General features: G+C 38.4%; 1 protein-coding gene across 1 annotated transcript in view; it reads left to right on the top strand.

The window, feature by feature from the left end:
* LOC139718277 (calcium uptake protein 3, mitochondrial-like) overlaps positions 1-15195 on the top strand; it is a gene marked incomplete at its 3' end in the record, with an annotated part of 161084 nt that overhangs the window by 62180 nt on the left and 83709 nt on the right. Inside the window, exon 3 of the mRNA XM_071629761.1 lies at positions 1026-1161. Coding sequence (XP_071485862.1) covers positions 1026-1161 — 136 coding nt within the window. The remainder of the gene's footprint in view (positions 1-1025; positions 1162-15195) is intronic.

Below are 15195 nucleotides of genomic sequence, written 5' to 3'. Positions count from 1 at the left end.
TCCATTCTTTGCCGCAGGCCCACAAATTATTCGGGGCGGGGGGGGGGGGGGGGGGGGAGGGGGTGGATGGAGGGAGACGGGAAAGGGAACAAGCAAATGAAAGTGCTTGTAGGAATAGTGAGGCCACAATGTCAGTTCATCAAATTCTAGCCAGATTTTGAAAATTAGAAATTAAATGCCGAGCAGCGGGAGATCGGGAAAAATGTGGCCAAGGAAAGAAATTCAAACGCACAATGTACGATTATTTCCTGCCGTGTGCCACTGAACATCTGCAAAACATCACAAATACTTGGGATTCATTCCACATATTAGACAAATTCCTGATCTTGGATGTCATGATTTTTCATCTTAACCCTTTCCCTACAAAATGTTTAAATTTCCATAGACCTTGAAGGAAAGTCACCAGGTTCCTGTAGTTAGACGGCTAATGTTTATATGACAGAACAGTTTTGGATGTAAGCCATCATTTTGTAATGTCTCCCGAATATTGGTGCTAAGAGCAAATTCAGTGCAAATTCTATTCAGAATTTAATGCTAATATCTAATGCCGTGATTGTTTCCTTTCCCTAAGTTTTTATCTAATGTGATATCAGAACTCAGTTGTAAGGCATCTTTGGAGGTCTTTTTAGACACAAAATGGAATCACAGTAACTTGAAAGGGTGGCTGATATTGATGGAGATGTACTATTCAGAACATCATGGTAATGCACCAGGGCCCTGTTGCATGAACAGGTGCAATCAAACCTAAGTCAGAAAACAGAGGTCAAGTATCAGGAACCGAGAATTGAGTATTCAAAGACTTGTGTTTGATTTTTTTCTTTTGCCTCTTGTTTGATCTCAGTTTTTAAGCAACAGCTCCCAGAATTGTAGAAAATTTGTTTTTGTGTTTGTTTGTTTGGAATATACTGTATATGTGCAATAGAATGTCATCCAATCAACAAACTTCAAAATTATGTGATTACTTGAATCAGTGGTATTAAAGTCATGATCACAATTTCTCCTCATTATCTCCATGTCAACAACAGGCAGAGGATCTGTCCCTGTACCCACTGTCGGACAAGGAGTATCGCTTCCAGTCCTTTGCCTCCTGCGAGTTCAATGGCCAGATCTACATGACACCCCAGGACTTCCTGGAATCGGTCACGGAGGAGAACCCCAGACGTAAGTCTCTCTGCCCAAAGCTGATCCTTCCCGGGACACAAACACTCCTCGATCTCTCTTGCTCTAAAAACTGGTTCTTGAGCTGTGATCAAGACCTACAACATGTAGATCAGATATCAGGACCTGGGTCCAAAAGCACACAGTCATCTAATTTCTGTAACACAATGAAACATGACCTTTTGTGGTCATCATTAGAAACAGGTCAATGGATAGTAATTTGGGCCTTTAAAAAACAAACAAACAAACAAATACAATGCCACTGAGAACTGTGCTTGCATTGAATACACATCTTTGTGTGTTTGCTCCTATTTATACCCCCGCCAAACGAAGTTTGAAGGGAGTATATAGGAATCAGCGGACGGTCGGTTGGGCGGTCGGTCGGGCGGTCGGGCGGTCGGGCGGTCGGTCCGTTGCAAATCTTGCGCCGCGAACTACTTCCTCAGTTTTCAACCGATTCCCATAAAACTTGGCACAGATGTGTGCCTTGGGTTGTAGATGTGCAAGACGTATTTTTTGACAGTACCCAAAAGTATGTTGCCATGGTAACGGCATATTATGGGCAAAAATGGGTACAAATCTTGCGTCGCGAACTACTTCCTCAGTTTTCAACCGATTCCCATAAAACTTGGCAAAGATGTGTGCCTTGGGTTGTAGATGTGCAAGACATATTTTTTGACAGTACCCAAAAGTACGTTGCCATGGTAACGGCATATTATGGGCAAAAATGGGTACAAATCTTGCGTCGCGAACTCCTCCCACAGTTTTTGATCAATTTTTATGAAATTAGGTACAGATGTTCATCTGAATATGTTAATGTGCAAGACACATATTTCCGCAGTGGCAAAAAGTGTGTTGCCATGGTAACGGCATGTTATTGGTAAAATATAGGGCAAAATGCTTCATGGCAAAACTGCTTCATCAGTGTTCTTCCAATTCTCATGGAATTCATATTGAATGTTTGTCTTAGGATATAGGTCAGCATGACACATTTCTTGCCAGTGACAAAAAGTATGTTGCCATGGTAACAGCTCACATATTATGAGCCAAAATGATGGAAAATTTTGTGTTGCAAACTACTTCCTCAGTTTTTGCCCAATTTCCATGAAACTTGGTACAGATGTGTGCCTTTGGTTGTAGATGTGCAAGACGCATTTTTCGACAGTACCCGAAAGTACGTTGCCATGGTAACGGCATATTAATGGCAGAAGATCAAGGAAAGATCTTGCGGATTTAACTACTTCCTCAGTTTTTTGACCAAAGCTTATCAAATGTTGTTTTGACCAAAGCTTATGAAATGTTGTTTGGCGGGGGTATAACCAGTCGCTGTAGCGACATTTCTAGTTTTACTTTGAAAATGCCACAGCATATGTTGTAGCATATGGCATACCACAAGCACTCATGGAGTACCTTTTCAAAGCCAATTACATGTATGTAGCACTGCATCATAACAGTCATACATATATGCAACATAACATATTTAAAACATTGATTTAAAGATGGTATGTGTGTAGAGTTGGAATGAGTAAAAACAGAACAAAAGTATAGCCTGAATGAAGTATAAGAAGAAATGTCCAATCAGATGAGTTGTCACTCTTTCATTTCCATACACTGTCAATATTACCAAGATGCTGATTGGTTGAAATGCAACTGGAACAAGACTAGATAGCAAACATGAAAATCACCGCTTCTTCAACAGTGCAAATGCCTACTCTTTTGTGATACATGCTATTCCCAAGTGGTTATGGGTAGATTGTGTTACAACATTACTGCATTACAGTATTAAACTTAGTTTCATTTCCCGTGATCTGTTGCTGGAATATTGAAGTCACCGGATTCGTTTTCTTTTCTACCAAAGAATGACACATGAATAAAATGAATGTGATAGCATATTGGCAAGGCTGTAGGAGGCTTCTGGTGGATTGGCATTTATCATCTTGAAACAGGGTATTGGGCATAGTTATAACTAAAAAATGGACAAATTCCTATTCTATTAGTAAAGAGATGGAAAAAAAGCAATAGAATTATACATGACTTTGATATATTTCTGTACTAGCTATTTCATGCCCTGGAATTTGTCAGAAAGGCTAAAAAAAGAAAAGAAAAAGACCGCGTTAATATTACCTGAAAATGAAAGGTCAAGTGAAATCTGGGAGATGATGTTTTGATATGATATTAATATAAATATTTTCAAACCAACTCCAAATTCTTTTGGGGGAGGTCTTTCATTCTCTTTCACAGCAGTAATTTGTTGTGCCAAATGCAAGCCAAATCCAATTTTCTGCCTGTTAGGATGTTACCCATTTCTCTTTCTCCAGATTTCGGAAGTATGATAGGTATCCCATCCGTCCCCTTATGGCATTCTTTCACGAGATCATGTGAGGGGGATGTTGGAGGGGCGAAGGTTTTCACCTGAATACCCCTCACCAATAAGAGAAAAAGTCAATGAGAAGACCAAAGGGGATGTGAGAACTCAATGAATAGAGGCTACTAGCATGGTAACACTTGTAGCATGGTTGCGAGCCCCATGTAGATACTCTTCGTATCCCTCTCCCATGACATCGCCTGACTCCATATTTATCAAACCAAAATAAATAGTAAAGGACGTGGAGGAAAAATCATTGTGCCATCAGGGAGGATCTAAATTTAGATCGCAGCTGTCTAGACCCCATGTTTGAGTGTGTCTTCTAGTTGATTTATAAGAGGTCTACGTTCTGTCATGCATGTGCTCCAGGTCGCTTTATACTGTAAATGCAAAAGCTTTAGCACCAGATATAGACAGGTATTGCAACAACATCACACCGTGACCCTATCAAGTGGATCCTGATTTAGCATCTGTCAAGTCACAGACATTCAATTCTTAGCGGGTTGTCATGGTGATGAGGCATTAATTCATGAAGTTCCGGACTGAACATTGCACTCTGTTTCTCTGAACATGCTATGAATTGTAGTTTTAAAAGGGAAAAAAAAAAGAGAAGGAAAGATGACTCACAGCTTCCACGATTGATCTGCATCAGTCATTATATTGTAAGGAATTGAGCCTTCTTAAATGATGTTACAGCTTCCTAAAATGAAGTGTCACATATTTCATCGAAGTACAAACTTTTGCTGATACCTTGGACATAACATGAAAATAGGTTAACTTAAAGTATATCTCTCCTATTTGTATTGCCATCTACATTCTGTCATCAATTGTATTTGCTGAAAAATTCATAGAAAAGAGTCACCACTGTGCCAACAGTAGAGGGAGTGGTATGATACAAATGATGAAATAGATGAAGCGTGATGTGGTATTCTAGATATATTTGAAAAGACACATCAAAAGAATCCTTTTATCTGAGTGGCAGAAAGTTTGTATGTGAACAAAGTTTATGCCAATGTCTATAGCATAGTTTTGCTACTACCCTTGACTATGTCATCAGTGGTCCTGTTCTCCAGCTTGAGTAGTTTTTACATACCTAGCCATCTAATTTGACAAATAGATAAGCAGCATGGCAATTAGGGCATATAAATTAAATAGAACTTGTTTTGTGTAACCCCTCCCCCCCCCCCCACCCCTGGCATTCTCAGTGGATTCAAATCCTCCCTCCTTCTTGTCACAGCGGGATGAATGTCATCTCGTTTGCTACTGTCCTATCTCATTCTACCAGACTGAGAAGGAGCGCGGTGTCACAGCGCATGCTACGTTTGCGCGTGCCGGGCGATGACGTGTAAATGGTACCCGTGATGAGGAGTCCGTCTAATCGAGTGTGGCAGGATCATTAGACGTCTCAGCAAGTACAAGACAATATTCATATGTAATCTGCCTAATCTCTTTCTCCCCCTTTCTTCTTTGTCTCATATTTTCTCTCTCTTTCATCCTCTTCCTCTGTCTACTTCTATGTGACTACCAAGATGTGACATTCTACACTATCTGAAATGTCGTCTAAGATGCTGGAGCCATCAAGTGTTTCTATTGGGATGCTCTTTCTTTTCTTTTATTTCTTTTTTCCATCGGTATGTGTGGTAGATAATGAGAAAGAGGGAGATGGAGCTTCAAATAGGTCACTCAGTCATCAGTCATAAATTGATGGGACTAATTGCCTCGTAGGAGCAGCATCTTGGTGTGTGGACGTGCAGTACCTGTGGGGAAGCTGGACAGCAGCAGACCATCTCTGTGGACGCTCTTCATCCTCTGCTACGAGTGTGTGAAATCTGACATTATAAGACTTTGACAGCTGATATGATAGTCTAAGCAATGGACCGATTAATTTTTATATCACATCATTTCTTTTTGTCTCATAGGACTCTGTGTATTGCTTAATTAGAAATCCTCTGATTAATGATTGAGCTGAAGTTTCATTGTTGCATTTAGTGTTCGAAGTATTGACTAATCTTTGTCGAATCTTGGTACTGAATTGCAGATTGACAGCGCAATTCATTCATTAGATATTTTATTGCATTGCAGTAAGGTCAGTGAGGAATTAAAGATCCAGGTTATATTCTACTGATTTACCATTCAGGAAGCCAAGGGAATAACATTTGTGTAATAACAGTCCTATTTAGTGATTAATTCTGAGGTATGACACAATGAATGTCAACAGTCAAACTAGTCAAAACATGAAATGACAAACCACATTATTTTTCAACAATTTACTGAAATTGATGTAAATAAGACACCTGTGCAATGGTTAGGTAGTCATAGGTTCAAATTCTACTCGAGTACATAGGCCCATATCTTTTTTTTTTCTTGTTGGTCATGGCTACTACTAAAATATTGATCAATTCAGTGCTTATTTACATCGATGTGGGGCAATTTGTCGATCAGTTGCCATAAAAACAACTCAAGGCAAGAATTTCATCAATTTTAAACAGTTACTTAAACTTTGTATGTGAATACAGAAAAGGAGAGCACTTCACTGATCTTACATTTTTTATTCTCTGTATCAAAGATGATTTGTGATACTGGCCTTGAATAATTGCGTAGATTAACCCGTTGAGGACGAGTCCCGAGTATACTTGGGCAGATGTCTATGGGAAATGCGTGTTGTATATATAGCAAAATCAAACCATTCTCAATGGGTTAATGTGGCATGCAGACATATTCATCAGTTGGCAATTCAGTAAAAAAATATTTTGGAATGTTACATTTTGCATAGAATTCCTGTAAGTTAGTCAGCATGAGCAAAATAAAGAAAATGTACCACTGATACCTGCCACTGACTTGCTTCTGCCAAAGATGAGAGATGAAAACCTACAATGATCTTTGAATATGTTACTGTCTTGAGTAGATGTAAAGTTACAGTAGTTACAAAAAATGTTGTATTCTCGACATAACTTTTTAATCAGTTGGATTAGAATATTAAAATACATCTTGCTTTCATTGCAGAGCTCAGTGGTGCAATGTAAACATAAATTTGTTCAATGTGGGAATTAATGTTATCACTACACCTCATACTGCAACAAAAATGGTTCTTTCTCCATTCTTGACTACATGCACTCCAAACGCACATCAATTCAGCACTCATACAATTCTTAGCCATGTTTACCCCTTGCATTTGTGAAATCAATTTATATTCTAATTGATTAAATGCATTAATGGGACTTTTAATCTGGTATAGTGCATTTTATATCATGTAATATTTTGTATATTGTTCCCTGTTTGATAAGCGCTAATTTTGCCCAGTGGGAGTAGTGCATACCAGGCCTTGAAGATGGATGAAAGAGACAGCAACTAGTATTTCCTTGTGAATTGATTGTTGCAGTGGTCTTTTTTCATATTAACAGACAGTTGCTGTTTTCAAACTCAATCCAACATGGTGCCAAATAGATGCAAGGTATGCCGGTATCACTTTACCTTCACAACACTCTGATGCTATTTTGCTGCTTGTGAAGTGTAGAGTTTGTAGGAAAGCATTCCATGAATGATATTGGTTGTTCCCAGCTACTGTTTATCAACGGGCAAAGGCTGTACATGTGAACTGAAAGATTTTTTACTTACCTGCCCCTCCAGTGTTGCTAAGGCTATATGCAAAAGCCATAAAATGGAGCAAATTGCTACCTTGCTGCAGGGTCTAAATGTTACAAAATATTCCAGATTTTTTAAAGATTTTTTTGTAGGTTTGTGATTTTACCATAAGGGTAAGGGATGTCAAAGTTTTGAGGAAGAGTTTACTCCTAATTTAAATGCCACACACGCAAAGGAAAAAAAACCCACACACACTCACTTGTCAGGGAATTAGTAATGTCACACACCTTAAAATGCAACATTCACTCTACATGTATCATAAAATCTTTCAGGAATGGAATGGGAAGTACAGGTGGAAGTGTCTTACAGTATGCGTTATATGAGATCAGGTGATATACGTTTGTCAGTACTAGCTTATTTACCTTGCAGTCCTGGTTGGTGACAGAAACTGTTTCTTTCTCACCCCCATCTCCATCTGAGGGCTCCCTAATGGCAGTCATATGTCTCCAATTTTTTCCCCTTTTTTGTCTTTCCTCCGAGATAGATACCAGCACATCAATTCACGTTTTGTTACATCTTGTCACTGTCAACTCTTTCTTCACGTCAAGCAATCTTTTTTTGGTCTGTGTATATTTCTTCAGCAAGAGTGTTCGGGCAACATTAGCAAAGCTCTTTCTATTTTGACACTGAAGGTAAAACAAGGAATGATGGCTACTTTCACTTCAGCACGCAGTGTGTTTCCTCTTTTCTACTCCCCTCCCTATCCCTCCCCTCTCCATCAATCTCTGATGACAGTTTCATGCGAAACTCTTCGAAATGAGAAGTCTGAACTTTATTTATCAATCAAAACTCCTCTTTCTTCTTCCCTAGTAGTGTTCATGTGTATTTACTTTCCTCATGTCTTTTTTTTTGTGTTAACTTTGGGATTAGATTATGGTCTTTTATGGATCTAGATATTTCCTGTTCACTGTTTTTGCAACTTTTCCATGGGTATGTTCTATGGCTCTTCTGTAAAGAGGGAAAAAGTTTTTGGAATTGCCATCAGTGGACCAGAGCACAAATTGTTGTTGTTGGTTGCCGTATTAAGTGGTGCATCCATAAATGTTATGAAATGGCTAATTGGTTGAGATGAGCAGGTTGGAATCATTCTGGACAACAAGCAATTAAGATTGGAGTAGCTACAAGGATGCAACGCAGAATTGATTACCTAGGCCAATCGTTTCGAGATGCTGACTTCCGAAAGCTGTAATGAAGTTGGAAAGGCATTTACAAATCCCTGTCAGGTGGAATACTGCAGTAAACTAGACAATGTCCACAGGAATATCTCTCTCCGCATCTCAGATCAGCATCGTCTGGGCCGTGTCTCGCTTTGTTCAGCAACAAATGTTTGTTAGGCAGGAGTTTGGACACTAAACAGTCGTGACAAATAGCTCCCGTAATAGGCTTTGTATTCGATCAAACCCAGATTTAGACTGAAATAGCATCTGTGCCATGTGTGATTCAGCATGGGATTTACTGTCTCAAAATGTGAAAGCATCTTTGTAGATAAGACCACAGAACAAAATAAAACAAAAACTCTACTAGATTTTCTTTTCCTCTGTTGAGGAAAAGGTATACAAGAGGATATATGTAGAAAAGACAGAAAGCCAGAGTTGAGGCAGAGGGAAAAATCTTTTCCTGACTTGTACCACCAAGTTTGTAGTTTGGCGACGAGTTTCTTATCATTCAGGAGACCGTCTCATGAAACTTTTTGTCAGTGATTTACACTGACAACTGTTAAAAGCTACTGAAATCCTTTGCGTCTGATTGGCTGATAGCAAATTTGTCGGTGAAAACCTGCGACGAACACGTTCATGAAAAGCCCCCCTGGATTCAGAAGGAGAGGGTGTAAGGTTAAAACAATGACTCCAGCGACTGCATCAAGGAAAGGATGTTCACAGATTAATCAACTCTGCTTTACACAAGGACTGAGGATTGCATCTTTGTCCCTGTTGTTTTTAGCTTTATTTCTGAACAGTCCATACCATCATTTCCTTTTGATGAGGGAAAGTGTAAACATGAGCCACCTTTATGGAGGGCAAAATGTATCTAAAAGAGATTTACTCTGGATTGATTCAATACGTAATCATTGAGGAGGTCTAATTTAGACTTCTGCTAACGAAAGCCCCTTGATGTGCTTTGTATTGTGCAACAACAAAGGCCACTGAGGCATGTTTGAGAGTGGTGATGGTGTTGAGATATCATTGTCGCCCACTCAAGGAGCGGCATCTCTAAGAGATCGGCCAGCTAATGGAAGATTTAGAGAGGCGAAGTGGATAAGTGTTCAAGGCACTTTTTTTTTTTGGGGGGGGTCTTGGGTGGTGGTGGTGGTTAACCAATTAGCACAGTCAACAGAGTGACTAGAGAAAGAGTGTCCTCTTGGTGATCATCATAATGGGATTTGTTGGAATGATGAGAGGGGATGAATTCAGTAAGCAGAGATGGAGATGACAGTGTGTGGCACTGATTTGAGGGGAACAGGATTGGGGTTAGAGTAAATCGACCAAAAACTTTCAATCAGAGGGGACGACACGGTCAATATTGAAGGGGGGTTCTCCTTGTTTACCGATGACTCAAGACAACAAAGTGATCAGTGCAAACAAAAAACTCTTCATCCCGTATGCAGAGTGCTTGATTTTCTCTTTTTTCTTCTCTCAGTGGTCGGTCAACCTTGTGATCTTCTTGCTGTTGAAGGTACATCCCATCTATGAATATCTTTAATATGAGCCATCTATCATGGTGTTAGAAGGATATTAAGCAATATTTCAAATGACTTTCTTTTGTTGTCAAGTCATTTACAGGAGTTATTTCTCTGCATTACATATGTGTTGAGCAGAGTGTCATATTTGATCTGAGTATGTTGAAAAATAAAATTGTAAATCATCTTCCAACCATACTTGAAGTAAGATTTTTTTTTTCAATTTCTTCTGTTGCACAGATGTGAAATAAGTAGTAAAATCACTGACAAAGTCTATGCTTACTGTTGATAATGCAGTGAGATATGTTCTGTAATTCAGTCAATCCTCCTAAGTCATTTGAATCTATGAATGCAGTTTTTCTTCAAGAAGGTATTTTTCAAGCATGCATGTTGCTTAGCAACCAGTTATAGTATGCAGTCCTCGCAGCATGCGGGGTGGCCCAATGTAATGTGTGTTTAAAGGTTATCAGCCGTTTCAAGTAGTTCATTATAGTATGAGGACAGAAAATGATTGGAACAATGTGCTCAGCTAATTTCTCTAGAGAGTGGTTATTTAGAATTACCTCGTTCTCTGATCTGTATGTAGGCCTGCTGTGTTGGTATTGCATTTAAATGTAGCAAATGAAATATCAACATCTGCCATAACTCGCTCCATCTATTTCTTTCTCTCCCAGTCTTTTGTCTTTCTTTCTCTTGACCCCCTTCCACCTTCATTTCTCCATCTACGGTATCTCGCTCTCGCTCTGCCGACTTCATCCTGGTTGTCGGGAGGGAAGCTGGTCTAAGAGTGTTTAGCAAGTAGGTGTGATGCTCCTTTGTGGCGCCTCCTCCAGCCTCACACCACACTGTCAGGCAGACAATGGACTTAATTGACTTTAGGGTCTGGGCAAAGATACACTCCAAACCTGCCGGCCTGGGCAGAAAGGGTTCAGAGTTTCCCTCCTGTGAGCAGCTCTCTCTCTCCTGCCATATTTCTTTAGTGTTTGTTGTGCTTGTTGTTAAATCCTTTGGAACTATACATACGCTGGTCCTCTTTAGTGACTGTGCGTCATTGCGTGGGTTTTGTGGAATGCTTTCATATCATCGTTGCTTGGTGATGACGAATCAACTGTTTCAAAACACTGGGGGAGTTCCCAAACTGATATGTACGTTGTTGGTGAGGGAGTGATTGGGAAATGCAATGGTGGCAGGAGGGGGGGGGGGGTGGGTTATATAGGGATAGCTTGATGAAATATGTATCCAAGATTTTCAGTGTAGGATGTGTATTATTTAATGTTCTATTGTATGACTGCTGTATCATGATTTCTAGGGTAACCAACCATGATTTGGTAGTAATTGTTGGATATCTCAACCTCAGACTGCTATATTTATATCCAGATATTTTATGTTCCAGTGTTTTATTGGTATCAGGCAATTGGTATCAGGCAAGAAATCAGGCTATAAACAAAACAAATAATACAGTGTACATAGATATACTCAATACAAATCCTTTTCTGGTAAGATAAAGTAATGCAGAGAGTGGGACTATCATGAGCAAGTTAATTGTGGCAATAGTGGCCTCAAAATGAATGTCATCATAATCCTTTTTATATATGATTGTTTCAGTAACTATCCTACCATTCTTATTTGATTCTTCTTCTGATGGTAATGATAACGATGATTGCTAATAGAGTTTAACTCCACCGTAGGATTTTTTTATGGAATGAACTCGAATTGTATACTCTTCTTGGTATTGTTATTTAACATTGAGGCTTAGCTCTATTTTTTTTAAAGCAAACATTAAACACTTCTGTAAAAGTGGAAATTTTCACAGAGTTGAAATTCTTGCGCATTTCACGCAACGAGAAACTAGCACGAAAATAAAAGCACATAGATATTTTTGCTTGCCATCTGTTCCAGTAGTTGAAGTCGTGATTTTTGAGGAATTGAAAATATGCGAAACTCTTCTTACCCGGCTGAACACGAAAAATTAGTCGCGTGAAAATATCCACTTTTACAGTAGGATGCTAAAACTCTTGGCATGCTAAAAGAAGACACTGCAATACTGTAAAAGTGGAAATTTTCATGCATTTTGAGCAACCAGAAACTAGTGCAAAAATAAAAGGACGCAAGTATTTTTCCATGACATATGTTTCCAGTACTTAAGGTCCTGATGCCGCAGAAGTAAAAACATGCGAACTTCATCTTACCCAGCCGAGCGCAAGAAATTACTCACAAGAAAATACCCACTTTCACAGTAGCCCCGAGTTGATGTTGTCGCTGTGCTTCACAATGAGTTGCTAACTACTCATCAATTTATCTTCACCGTCCCAAACTGGCACAGTGTGTGACCTTTGACCGACATGCCGTATCTCAATCCGTCTTGCCACTAATGGCCATGGTTGACATGCAAAATAATCTTCTCTGCCCCCTCAATCGCCGGCTGCCATTGTTTTATGTTGCGATGGCGCAAGTTCCAATCTATCACGTTGTAATGGCCACAGTCATATTTCACCACTTTTTTTGAAAATGTTTTTAGTAGAAGACAAACAATTGTCTGAAATTATTGTCATTATTGGAGGGATGAAGACTAGGGCAGCTCAACTGGAAGACACTGAACCTGATCCTACATAATGGATTTGATTTCAGGCAACTCTAAAATTAAGAAGACTTAATGAAAAATCAGTGATTAGCTGATTTTATCTGTAACTAAGACCAAATACAGGGATGTCTTACTTTTTATACATAAAGACATGTAACCAGGGAAAATTTAAGAGAGGGTGTCATGATTCAACCATTTTTAAATTCATTAATGTTATTGGTAATCTGAGTTTGGGCTTTGAGGCCAAGCAATATCCATGGATGACCTTTACTGTAGAACAAAGTGATGATGCATTCCTATATTATCAGCAACATCCTTTTAAAATTGTTTAGCTGCTCATATGATACTAGCTGTACTAACATTAATCTACAGAGAGAAAAAACAAATAGACATAAAACAGGTTTGCCTATGTGATGTTTTCAGTTATATTGTAGAAATGCGTGATACTGACTACACAGTCTTCTTTTTGTTTGTTTACAGTTAGGAACATGCATTAACTGCCAAATCATACACCAATTTAATTTTCAAAGTGTACAGTAGATACCAAATATCTTGCAGGCGTAATATTTTGTGAATCAGGAGTTGTAAGACAATTTAGTGTGCAGCTGAATTCGTGATTGGGAATGCGAATATCGTACTGCTTGCATGCACTCAACATAAAAGTGTGCATGTGCACATATTCAAATGTAGTAGGGCTAGCCATTGTGAGCACTGCTCGCCCATGTTGCATGTACATGCAATGGTCACATATTTCATACTCATGTAACTAAAGGGCAACTTGGGGCGAGGTTTAAATTCTTGAATTTTGTGACTAAGGAAATTCACAAAAAAATATACTCATGCGAAATGCTCAGCATCTACAGTAACTTCGTATATACATGTGACAAAATGAGGCTGTATTGCATACAAATTTTACCTTTGAAATCAAACTTACACTATATGATATAAAAACTAATCCCTCTCAACCTGATCTGAGCAGTTACGACCAGAAAAAAAATAAATCATGTGATTAAACAATAAATTGAATTAACTGCAAATGAATTTGTATTGGATGATCTTGTATTAGTGCCTTTCCTCCTGTCCCTCCCCCCCCCCCCCACAAAAAAAGAAAAATGAAAGAAAGATATATTACCAAATTTTCTGCTCTGATGCGTAAACTTTCAAATAACATTTCAAATATGACCTGTTCTTATGGTGCAATTTCTCAAAATCCCTTTTACCCTCCCGCCTCAATATTTCTTCAATCACTTTTCCAAAGTGTACCCCTAAAAACAATAATTACAAGTTTAAGGAAGAGAAGGTTAAACTGTAAGTAATGATAACAAACCCAAGTACAGATTCAGGGTTAAACTATTCCCAGGCCTTGTTCCTTGCCAATAGACTAATAAAAAATTGATATGATTTTGGCTCTGTTTTTACGAGTTTCAGGTGGAAACAAATTTATGGGGTCACCCAAGGGGCGCAAGAGTTCACCTCCCCATGTTGTCGCTTGCTTAAAGGGATTTTTTTTTTTTTTTTTTTTAAGAAGAGGGCGTTTGAGGTATCATGTAGTATGAAAGTTCGGTTCAGAAACATCACCTATAGGAACAAGTGACTGAACTATTTACAAAACGGCATGTGATTAATGTTTCATCGCCTTGATCTCATTGATTGCATCATTTCTATTTAATGTTGAAGAAAGTATCAGCAGGTAGCAGTCAATCAAAATAGATGTTCTGTATGCATTATGAAGGGAAGACACATTTTATTGCAGCAGTGAGATGTATCTGTAAGTATGGAATTTTAAGTTAACAAAAAAATCACTCCAAAAACAGTCAGACATATACTTCTTTTACACATTTGTATACACTTCATATTAATGAGAAACAAATTCTGAAACTCCATGGTCATATGAGATTATATAAGGTATGGCATGTTTTTTGGGTCACAGTCACCCACCTGTTAATGTTGGTATTGATAGGTATTCTTTCATTCATTCATTTATTCACTCATGCATTTAGTCATTCATATATTCACTCATTTATTTTATCCAGTTAATAAACCATTCATTTATGTAGCAATCAAGGTGAATTAGAATCTAGATATTAGGACTTTACGACCAAACTAACTGACATAGAAAATATATGCTTTCGACATATGTAAAATGAAATATTCAATCAAGATTCATCTAAGAGATTATATGACAGAGCTGATGTGATCACGTGTTGCATTTTGATGTAAATCAAAGCAATTAAAATTGCTAAAAAGTCAGGCTATAGGCCATGATCCTAAATATGCCTTAAAGGCATAATCTTCAAGAAAAACTTTTGTTGGTAGTGATAGTTTGTTGTGTATTTTGTTTGTTACTTCATTATTTTAGACTGTCATACCAACTCCGCATGCCAAGATTTCCTCAATGTGATGTTATCCGAGTCCTTTTCACCTCTTATAAAGAAGCCCACTCGAATTTCAGATGTCACAGCAACTCTAATTGACAACATCTTTGTTAATAGTTCTCTTTCCAATATCACGTTTGGTGTAATAGTGTCTGATGTATCCGATCATTTTCCGATTTTCGCTGTTCTGCCCAATGTTTACATAAGTAATGCCTCTTTTTATTCGCCCAATTCTGGTTTTCGAGAAATGTCAGAAACTAATCTTAATAGACTTAGGGAGAGACTAGGATCCGTTAATTGGTCAATTGTTAATAACCAAAGTGATGCAAATTTAGCTTTTGAACACTTTTCACAAATATTATCATCCGCATTCAATTCCATTATACCCGTTAAGCCA

Source organism: Diadema antillarum, unplaced genomic scaffold (genome assembly GCF_040938485.1).
Source record: "Diadema antillarum isolate AM-2024a unplaced genomic scaffold, OU_Dant_1.0 scf00000092, whole genome shotgun sequence".
Classification (NCBI taxonomy): Eukaryota; Metazoa; Echinodermata; class Echinoidea; order Diadematoida; family Diadematidae; genus Diadema; species Diadema antillarum.
This window is presented reverse-complemented; position numbering and strand designations above follow the sequence as displayed.